Source organism: Lipotes vexillifer, unplaced genomic scaffold (assembly GCF_000442215.2).
Source record: "Lipotes vexillifer unplaced genomic scaffold, Lipotes_vexillifer_v1.1 scaffold384, whole genome shotgun sequence".
Classification (NCBI taxonomy): domain Eukaryota; kingdom Metazoa; phylum Chordata; class Mammalia; order Artiodactyla; family Lipotidae; genus Lipotes; species Lipotes vexillifer.
The window spans coordinates 905,532-917,466 of NW_006793498.1; the positions used below are offsets into that span (position 1 = coordinate 905,532).

The 11,935-nt window shown below is 36.0% G+C and overlaps 1 protein-coding gene across 1 annotated transcript in view; it reads right to left on the reverse strand.

The window, feature by feature from the left end:
- Positions 1-7,298, reverse strand: part of SETDB2 (SET domain bifurcated histone lysine methyltransferase 2) — a 38,630-nt gene extending 31,332 nt beyond the window's left edge. Inside the window, exons 1-2 of the mRNA XM_007466423.1 lie at positions 7,283-7,298; positions 615-740 (exon numbers count right to left, since the gene is read on the reverse strand). Of these exons, the coding sequence (XP_007466485.1) occupies positions 615-740; positions 7,283-7,298 (142 nt within the window). The remainder of the gene's footprint in view (positions 1-614; positions 741-7,282) is intronic.
- Positions 7,299-11,935: the final 4,637 nt, after the last annotated feature.

The window sequence follows — 11,935 nt, forward strand, 5'->3', positions numbered from 1 at the left end:
CCTCTCACTGTTGTGGCCTCTCCCGTTGCGGAGCACAGGCTCCGGAGGCACAGGCTCAGCGGCCATGGTTCACAGGCCCAGCCGCTCCGCGGCTCGTGGGATCTTCCCGAACCGGGGCACGAACCGTGTCCCCTGCATCGGCAGGCAGACTCTCAACAACTGCGCCACCAGGGAAGCCCTATATTTACTTTTATATTAAAGAAAATAAGTTGTCTCTGAATGATTGGGTAATACATAATTTCTGTTATATTCTTCTATATGTACCAAATGTTCTACAATGAGTTTTGCAATACACCCCCAAAAAAAAGATAAAATGAGGGAGAAGAAGGTAGCCTGAGATAAATAGAGATAAATTCAGCAGCTATTATTCAAAGTAACCAGCTTCATCCAGTTTTACAAAATGTCCACAGTATAGTAAAAACAAGTTTTTATAGAAGTGGGACACACACACACACACACACACAAAAAGCAAGCAGAACTGATGTTAGGTTCTTAAAAAACAAAAGAAGTTATTTGACTTTTAAAACGACAGCAATCCTGGAAACAGAATTATATTATATTATCAGTGGGTAATATTCAGCATTAAATGTACTGAACGTTTTATTGCTTCATACCTTTATTTGTGGCAGATCCATCTTTGATCTTTTGTTTCAGTGACTGCAGCACATTTTGCACTTGTTCAAATATGAAATCCACTTTCCCATCATCTTCTAGCTCCATCCAGAAAGTTTTTGCATCACCTAAAGAAAAAATAATAGCCTAAGAGCTCAATAGACATAATTTTCCTAAGGCACATGTTATTAAAAATATACTTTGTTTCTAAATAAAAATCAAAATTTAACTGGCCTATTACTTTCCTTGAAGAAAAAGATTTTGGTCACTGTTTCTTTACAACGACCTACAAGCAAAAAATATGACCTGGGTATCTCATTTATTTCTGATAATTAAAAAAAAAAATGTGTTGAAAACTTTAGTGACACTATTTTTTTTTTTAACTTTAAATGCCTAAACAATTTATTTTTCTTTCTGTGTAGTGACACTATTTCTTGACTGGAAAACAGAACGAATGACTTCATTCTAGGGGTGGGAGTGGGTGTATTTATAGACATTCATTTAAAAAATTTCAAGGACATAACCTCCACTGAGGTTATGGAAGTGGAGGGTTCCAGAAGGAACCTCTGAGTATGGAAGTGGAGGGTTCCAGAAGGAAACATCTCAACAATTGTTGAAATAACTAAATGTCTAACAATAATGCTTTAAAAACTATCTTTGATAGTAACTTTTTAATAATTATGTTAACTGAAAGAAAAATGCACAACCTACAAGTTGCACATTATGGTTTATTTGGCAAACAACTGAGGACCACAGCCTGGGAAACAGCCTCTCAGACAGCTATGAGGAACTTCTCTGAAGAGGTAAGGGAAGAGCCAGAATATACAGAAGTTTTTTGCTGGGGGGGAGTGGAGGCTAGGGGGTGGTGGTAATAAAACATGTAGTCAAACATCAAAAGATTACTGCTAATCACAAAAGACAGACATCTCAGTTTAATGATTTTAGTGCTTTTCTGTGTCTGGGGAGATGCAAGAGTTTGGGCTCATTGAAGTTATTCCTCAGACATGCATCTTAACTATCTAGGACTAGTATCCGGTTTTTCTACACTCTGAATTCCCCTCAGGGCGTGCTGCTGGGGGCGGATGTAGTGGATGACGGCTTGATGGCAGGAAATATTCACTGTTTACTGAAACGGCAGGCAACATTTTTTGTTCACACTTACAGGAGGCAAAATAATGTTTAAAGCTTTTATAGATAAAGTTATATAGATAAGCCAACATTTCAGATGCCCAGCAAGCTAACACCTTTATCAAAAATTTTCTAGGGCTTCCCTGGTGGCGCAGTGGTTGAGAGTCTGCCTGCTAATGCAGCAGACACGGGTTCGAGCCCTGGTTCGGGAAGATCCCACATGCCGCGCAGCAACTGGGCCCGTGAGCCACAACTACTGAGCCTGTGCGTCTGGAGCCTGTGCTCCGCAGCAAGAGAGGCCGCGACAGTGAGAGGCCCGCGCACCGTGATGAAAAATGGCCCCCGCTTGCCACAACTACAGAAAGCCCTCGCACTGAAACGAAGACCCAACACAGCCAAAAATAAAAATAAATAAATTTATTTAAAAAAAAATTTCTAGCAAAATCATCCTTTCAAAGCTGAAAACAGAAATACGAGAAATGCAATTAAAATAAATTGGCAAAAGTCAAATCTTACACCATGTTTAAAAGTAACAGGAGCTTCCCTGGTGGCTCAGTGGTTGAGAGTCAGCCTGCCGATGCAGGGGACACGGGTTCGTGCCCCGCCGGGAAGATCCCACATGCCGCGAAGCAGCTGGGCCCGTGAGTCATGGCCGCTGAGCCTGCGCGTCCGGAGCCTGTGCTCCGCAACGGGAGAGGCCACAACAGTGAGAGGCCCGCATACAGCAAAAATAAATAAATATATAAATAAAAAATAAAAGTAACAAAAAATACCTAAAATGTTAAACACAAATTATTTATAAAATATATAAAATTAATGTATAAAATGTTTAAAATGAATAGGGCCTTAAGCAAAGGAGAAATATAACAATAACTGCACTGTAGAAACGTCACTTGAGAAGCCATTGGGAGGATTAATGAGCAGACAGCACATTAAGTTTACAAAAAATACATTTTCCTTAATATTAAAAATTAAACCCAGAACCTCCAAGTTGGTAATGGAGTGAGATTCTTCAAAAGAGGCTTAGGACTCAGAGTCTCAACTCTCCCTGGCAGTCATCTAACCAAAGGGGGACCTCTGGCTAATTAGGGCTGCTGCTACCATAGAAGCCTCAGGAGGGGTGCTGTTTCCCTGTTAACTCTCTGGCCTGATGTGTACTACACAAGACTAAGCCTACTTTTCCTTTTTCCCCATAGCACAGTTCAGACAAAGGTTTCAACATTTGAAAAAAATGCAATGTGAAAGGACAAAAGGAATGAGAAATGATGTTTTAGAGACAGATAGGGGCTGTGACATAGCCTTGAGTGCCATGCTAAGCAACTTTATTTTTATATGGAAGGCTATAGGGAGCCACTCAAGAGCTTTAAGCATCTTATTATGTTATTAATTTTGCTTCTAAAAATATCACTCAAGTGGCAGTGGGAAGAGGGACGAGACAAGAATGGTTTCTGTATTTCTGACTCAGGCAACCATATGTATAATAATGGTATCCACTGCGATAGGGAATAAAGGTAGAGAGACAAGTGAGAAATTCAAGTAGGGTGAGTAAACTGAATGCACAGGCTCCAGGGTAAGATCTGGTCCAGATATACAAATTTTGGAGTCAATAGCACACAAATTCTTGCTAAAGCCACAGAATAGGTGTGATTAGAGAGAATTTGTAGAATGAGAAGAGGGTCTTCTGTAGAACATCAACATGGAGTGCTTACTAAATATATCGATAATGACCTAGGTATGTGTATATGTATATATTTATATTTCTCCATCCATCCCTTGAAGAGCTTCAGGGCATTGGTCCAGAGAATCTCTGGACACCTTTGAGCCTGTTATCAGCAAAGTGTAGTCTATGAACTCCTGAGAGTTCCCAAATCCTTTCAGACAATACGCTAGGTCAAACAATTTTAATAGTAATATCAAGACATTATTTGCCCTTTTCTTCCCTATACTGACATTAACTGATGGTTCAAAAGCACTGGTGAGTAAAAATGTTGGAGCCTTAGTGTGAATCAAGGCAGTTGCACCAAACTACTAGTAAGTCATTATTATTATTTACCACCAATTTCACTTAAGAAGGTCCTTGATAAAGCAACATAAATAATTACCACACACACAAAAAAATAATAAGTACCAGAGTACAATGGCTGTTTCAAGGAAAAGCACTAGGGAGATTGTTTGAGTTGTAAGCTAAACTAGCTGTTTTTTTTTTTTTTTATAGAAAACCATTTTTCCTTAAAAGAACCACTAATAAAAATTATGTTTTTTCCAACTTGGGTGTTTGCTACACATTTTCTCAAACATGAATAAAGGAAACCTATCACTTGAAGGACAAAAGTAACAGTATTTGTTGCTAATGAAAAATTTAAGCTATCAAGTTGAAACTGAAAATTTAGAAAACTTGCATCTGCCATGGTAAGCTTGAGAGCTTCTCAATAACTAATCACTTTTTGATGAGATTGGTAGCAATATTAACAAATGTAATTTTTAAATACTGTATGATTAAATGTGTCAACATTTGGAAAAATCTGCATAACTCATTGAACCAATGTTTTACAAGTGGCCAATGCATGATGTTATAAAATCATACGTGTAAAAGGCCCATCAAAGTGCAAGAGAAACCAATGGATTTTTAATGTAACATAGTGTAAAAAAAGCTCACTGATAAGAATTCAGATTCCACACTATAACTAACCTTGAAGGAATGACTACTTGTTGAGTTTTGTAGTTGTATCAAAGAAAAATATCCACAATTATCTGAGAGGCTATTAAAATATTCTTCCTTTTTCCAACTTCTTGTCTGTGTGAAGCTTCATTTTCTTTATACATTTACACCAAAGCAACATATCACAACAGACTGAATGCAGAAGGAGATCTGAGAATCTCTCTTCTATTAAGCCAACTATTAGAGATTTGTAAAAATATAAAACAATGGTTTTCTCACTAATTATTTTCATTTCAGAAAATAGTTATGTCTCACAAAAATGTAATTTGTTAACATGTTGGGTTTATTATTTAAAAAAAAAATAAGCCAAGTACCATTTTTGAAGCTTCTCAGTTTTCTAATACAGTAAATATGAATAGATATTATCCACATAAACAAAAACTGTTAGGGGTTTTAAACACTTTTAAGAGCATAAAGTAGTCCTGAGACCAAAAGAAAGTTTAAAACTGCTGGCCTAGATAACTGTCCAGTAAAATTAGTACTACAATCTGTAAACAATCCGCATATTACAAGTATGTTAAAGGGTGGTGAAACTATTCTGTATGATACTGTAGTGGTGTATACATGACATTATGCATTCGTCAAAACCTATAGAACTTGAGGGCTTCCCTGGTGGCGCAGTGGTTGAGAGTCCACCTGCTGATGCAGGAGACACGGGTTCATGCCCCGGTCCGGGTAGATCTCACATGCCGCGGAGCAGCTGGGCCCGTGAGCCATGGCCGCTGAGCCTGCACGTCTGGAGCCTGTGCTCTGCAACGGGAGACTACAACAGTGAGAGGCCCGCGTACCGCAAAAAAAAAAAAACACCTATAAAACTTGAAAGCACAAAGAGTGAAGCTTAATGTATGCAAATTTTAAAATATAATTTAAGATATCAGGGATCCCAGGAAGGAATGTATACACAACCTCTCTGAAGGGCTGAGTGGAAAAGGTGCTGACCTAAATAACTTTGGAAATAAATGGACTCTGTAAAACTATAGGCAAAAGGAAGTTGCACAAGCACTGAGGTGTCACACCTGGGAATAAGTTTACAGTACTTCTGATACTGCTATACATATATACTAGAATCGAGCAATTAAATAAATGGATAACAGATAATGGGAATTTATAGATAAGCAAGGAGAGTAAGCTAGAATAATCCATGTGGTAATGGATTAGAGCCAGAAACATCAGTATAAACTCATGTTTAGCTCAATACAGATACAGATGGTTACATATAGAAATATTTATAGATATGTGTACATACATTTATATTTATATATACCTTGCTCTGTCAGCTGAGAGGGCCAGAAGCAAGACACCCCAATAACAAATTAACACACCTACTGCCCAGATCTTAGTTTGTAATACCATTCTCCAATAAAAGGAACCAGGAGGGCTCATTCAAGAAATGGCTCATTCTAGGACTATGGCAATATACAAGATGAGCCTGGAGCATCATACAGTACCAGAAAATAAGGAAGTGCTAAAAACCAAAAACAAAGAACAAAACAAAAACCACCTATATTGATGGGGGTATGTCAAAGAGACAGGAAGCTGACCGAAAGAGCTCCAAATGCCAAATCTGGGACAATTTGAAGAACAAAATGAAACAGTACTGGATCATAACCCAAAGTATACAGTAAGTATCCATGAATCCATACTGATGTAAATAAATGATTGAATAAAACATATACTGGGGAGGAGACAAATCTCCCTTGCAGAAGAATTCTGAAAAATTAATGTAAATATTCTGTTCTCAAAGAGGAGGAGCATAAATTCATGTTCCTTAAGTATGGGCTACACACAGTGAATTCCTGTCAAAGAGTACAGTAGAGAAAGGGAGAAAAAAAAGAGTAGTAATTTACAGTGCAAAAGCCACTTAACACTATGTCAGCCAGGTGATCTAGCTCAACAACAGCAGGTGAGAAATCATGTTGGTAACATGCGCCCTTGATATCATTTCATAAAACTGACACTTTACCTCTATGGTCTTCCTCCCCAAAATCCACTACCCCAATCTAATCGCGAGAAAAACAAAAATCAGTCAAAAAGTCCAATGAAGGGGCATCTTACAAAACACTTGGATACAAAATCTTACAAAAACAAAGGAAGTCTGAGAAACTGTCATATGCAAAAGAACCCTAAGGAGACATAAGTGTAATGTATCCTGGATGGGATCCTGGAATAGAAAAAGACATAAAGTAAGGAAATCAGAATAAACTATGGACTTCAGTTAATTATAATGGGTCAATAATGGTTCATTAATTGTAACAAATGTACCAGCCAAATGTAAGATTTTAATCATAGGCAGAACTGGGTGCAGAGAATATGAGAACTCTCTGTACTATCAATTTTTCTGTAAATCTGTAAGTTTTCTAAAAAAAAGAAAGTGTACTTTTTTTTTTTTTTTTTTTTTTTCGGTACACAGGCCTCTCACTGTTGTGGCCTCTCCCATTGCGGAGCACAGGCTCCAGACGCGCAGGCTCAGCAGCCATGGCTCATGGGCCCAGCTGTTCTGTGGCATGTGGGATCCTTCCAGACCGGGGCACGAACCCATGTCCCCTGCATCGGCAGGCGGACTCTCAACCACTGCACCACCAGGGAAGCCCAAAGTGTATTTTTTAAAAGTACATTAAGGTACTGACTTAGTATTACAGATACACAACTAATTATAAAGACAATCAAAATTGTTGCTACATGAGAGTAAATCCTATAAATCCTATTCTTTCTAATTCAGAAAAGTTACTTGCATAGAAAAACCTTGAAAATTCCACAATTCAGCTTCATTAAGTAGTCTATATACTTTTAAACATAAAGTTTAACAATGGTTTTTCAACCTACCATTTTTTTCTCCCATCTTTTGGCGTTGCTTACAAACATAAAATTCTTCAAAATTAACTTTATCAAAGAACTGAATCACTTTGATTGTAGAATATAACTGGAATCCAACTGTGGTCTCTATGAAATTTGCAGTACTCAGAGAAAATACATCATTATACCACTCTAAACCAAATATTCTTTGATACTTGAATTTTCAAGTAGAAATTGTGGTTGAAGAAACTTTCAGAAATGATCACTAGTCCAACTTAATGACAAGTCCATGCATCTTCATCAAGTGAATACATATAGTCGTATCAGATCATTGACAATATTATTTTAAAAATAAAAACCAACTCCATCTTTCGGTCCATGAATGCATGAAACATTCTGTAAGGAAAACAATAAGGAATGGTGCATATTTGTAAATAATAAAATACATAAGAAAAAAGAGATTGTTATAACAAAAGCGCTATCTTTTAAAACAGCATGAACTATTATGAAAAAAGAATACATATTAACTGGAAAAACATGTAAAATATCAATATTAGGAAAATTACAGAAAAATTAAGAATCATCTACTTAATATATGTTAATTAATATAACAGAAAAATTAAGAACCATCTACTTAATATATGTTAATTAATATAAACTATCTCCATTTTATAAAACTTTAAAAAACTTTTTAAATGGGGATAATAATGCTAACTACCTCAAAAGATTGTTGTTTGGTTAAGACTTAATCACCTAGAACAATACCTGTCACATTACAAAGGACTCAATAAATGCTAGCAATTATTATTATTCTTTCAGTATATATACTTTTAAAACTAAATTTGAATTTTAGTATGTATAATTTTTTATAATCTTTCATTGATAATATATTCTGTACTTTCTCTCGTCATTAATGTTTTCCTGTAATATGACTTTTAAGTGGCTGTATAATGTACTTTGGTCAATAATCCATATAATAAATTACACTAAAGAACAATTATTATGTTCTTTAGTATAATATGAACAATTATAAACAATTATGCAATTATTAAAATTTAATAAGTTAATAATTAGTACTATAAATAAACCTGTATAGTGTACATTTAGATTATTTCTATTTTTCCAGTATAATAAATAAGGCTGGAATATATCTTATGCATATCTCTGATTATTTCCTGAAGATATACACCTAGAGGTAGAACTAAAAGATATACACCTAGAGGTAGGTCAAAAAGAGATCAGCAATTTTAGTCTCAAGATGTTAGTCAACATATAAATTCTTCTCCCACTGCCACACCAAATCTGCAGAAATGGTAATTTTTTTTGTAATTAAAAATACAAAGTCATGCTGAAAACAAAAAGGGAATTCTCTATAGATTGAGTCTGTGCGACCTCTCTGGGAAAAGGAAACAGATGGGAAGTTGCAGAGATAATGCCAACCACAAACATCACCACGGCAAAAGGAAAAGTAAATCCTCTCAGAGGAGATGAATACACAACCAAGAACCATCAAACATATGAAGAAAGCTACACCATGAAAGAGACTTAACAAGCCTACCAAACTGATGAACTTATATTAAGGAGAATTAATAGAGCATCCTGAAAATAATTTTAAAGCAAATATTGTATTTAATATCAAAGAGCTAAAGAAGGAAACCTCATCTATGAAAAAACATACAATTTTTAAAAATAACCAATTGGCTATCTTGGATATAAAAACAGCTATTGAATAAACTCAATAGATAGATATAATAGCATAGACTCAGATGAAGAGCCAGTTGGTAAACTGAGAGACTGAGTTGAGTAATTCACTCAGAACACAGAGCAAAAAAAAAAGGAGGGATAACTAGAATGAAGAGGCAATAATGACCAAAAAATTCTCAGAACTGGAAAACACATTAGCCTACTAATGTGGCTAGTGTGGGTAAGGGTCCATTGAGTATCAAGCAAGATAAACTTTTTAATACATACCACTAGACAAACCATGGATAAACTTCAGAATATCAAGAAGAAAGACAAAGTCTCAGAAACTTTCAGAAAATCTAGATTATCTAAAAGGAATGTTTATCAGACTGGTACTCAGACTTCTCATCAGAAATGCCAGATGCAAAGTGTTAAGGGAAAATAAGTCTGAAGCCAGAATACTATTTCAGCCAAGGTATCTTTCAATGGTGGGTGGGGGTGGGGGGAAGGCATTTACAGACACTCAAAGACTCTGAAAGAAATAAAGTACTTCATGAATAAAAACTAACGTAGAAGGAAGTACTGAGGTAAAAGAAGCAAAAGTGAGCAAATAAATGAGTGAAACACATTAATGCTAGATAAATACAGATTACAAATGGGTTTTAATGACAAATGAAACCAAATTGCTAGAAGATATAACCATAGGAAATTTACATTCTTTTTTTTTTTTTTGCGCTACGCGGGCCTCTCACTGTTGTGGCCTCTCCCGTTGCGGAGCACAGGCTCTGGACGTGCAGGCTCAGCGGCCATGGCTCACGGGCCCAGCCGCTCCGCGGCATGTGGGATCCTCCCGGACCGGGGCACGAACCCGTATCCCCTGCATCGGCAGGCGGACTCTCAAGCACTGCGCCAACAGGTAAGCCCTATATTCTTTTTTGAAGGAGGGGTGGAAGAGGATTCTTGCAAGATCTGAAAAAATAGAGTAGAAGCATACTAAGTTCTTCGTAGGGAGGATATCAATACAAACGAAATGTAAACTTTGTTAGGAAAATATAAATTTAATAATTGTGTTAAAAATGTAAAAGTAGGGACTTCCCTGGTGGTCCAGTGGTAAAGAATCCGCCTTACAATACAGGGGACGTGGGTTCGATCCCTGGTCATAAAACTAAGATCCCACATGCCTTAGGGCAACTAAGCCCTCTCCCCGCAGCTACTCAGCTCGCTCTCAACTAGAGCCCGCGCACCCTGGAGCGTGCAAGCCACAGCTAAAGAAGCCCGCGCAAGACAATGAAGAGCCCGCGCGCCGCAACTAAGACCGACGCAGCCAAAAATAAATAAAATTTAAAAATAATAAATAAATCTTTAGAAAAAAAAGTAATCTATGAAAAAGAAAACAGAACAAAGAAAACCTCAATTAAAACCTTGGGTCAAACCTCAATTAAAATGAGAAATGGAAAAATATAAGATATAAAAGATACAATGGGAAGCAAGGTAAATAAGAGGACAAGAAAAAGGCCAATTATGTTAATAATCACAAAAAAGGTGAATGTGTTAAGTCTTACTTATTAAAGGACAGACTCTCAGATTAAATTGCAAGCAAAACCTAGCTATATTTTAAAATAAGAGACACACTTAAATCTCACAAAATGTCATCAAAAGGTTGAAATTAAGGGATGTGAAAAAAAAGACATACCAGCAAATACAAGAAGAAACATTCATATCAAACAAAATAGAAGTTAATATGAAAACCAATAAAAGAGACAAATATTTTACACTGACAGAACAATTCACCATGAATATCTAATTGAACTTATTGACTAAATACCAACTAGGCTCAAGAAAAAAAGAAAAAAAAAAACAATTAGAGGGATAAGTACGAAAAGGAAATTAAAACAATTAAAGACCTTACCAGAGCTGCATGCCACACATCCCCATTTCTCACTCCCAGTATACCAGGTCCAAAAAGTTTTATAGATGATTTCTACAAAACTTTCAAGGCATGGATAATTTCCATAGTAGACAAACTGTTCAAGAGCAGAAAAAATATGGGAGGCTACTCAACATTTTTTTGAGGTTACTGTAACCTTGACACATAAGAAAAGAAACTCAAGGCCAAATGCACTTCTTGGTATAGAAGCAAATATAGTAAGTAAAAACATGCAGCAGTAGAGTAAAAGTATGTTACCAAAGTATGGTTTATACCAGGAATACCCAAAAAGTTTAGCATTGTAAAGTTACTCAATGTAAATTTCTACATTAACAGATAAATAGAGGAAAACTATCATCTTAAATACAGAAAGACACACAAAAGAATTTCAATAAAAGTCAACAACTATTCTGGGGTGGGAGGGGGGGGAAGAGGAAGGACTCTTGCAAACTAGGAATAAAAGAGAATTTCTTTAACCCGATAAAGACTACCTACCAAAACAAAGAAGTAAATATCATATTCAATGAGGAAACATCAGAAGCATTTTCGTTACAGTCAGGCACCAGATGGGGACACTTGCCACCAATGGAAGTTTGGTACTGGAAGTTGTAGAGAAATACAGTAAAATAAAAAGAGACCTAAAGATTGTAAAGAAGAGAAAAATCTATCTGTAGAATAATTGAAAACTAACAAACTTAAAATTTTAACTTAAAGTTAAAAGCCAACCAAAGAGTTGGGAGAAAATGCTTGTAACATTTTTTAACAATGGTAACAAAAAGTGGACATAGCCACAAGACTCTAAAGAAATTTTTAAAAGCTATACAGGATACAAAGTAACCAGGACACACAAAGAACTCAAATCATTAAGAAAAAGATAATTCAATAGAAAAATGGGCAATTTAAAAAAAAATTATAGAAACATATATATTATAGGTCAATAAACATATAAATAGATACTGCAGTTTTACTGGTAATCAAAGAATGAAAAAAATTTTTAAATGAGTATAATTTTCATCCATCAGATGGACAAAAAGTACAAAGATAGTATCTCATGTTGATCTAGATTGTAGGGA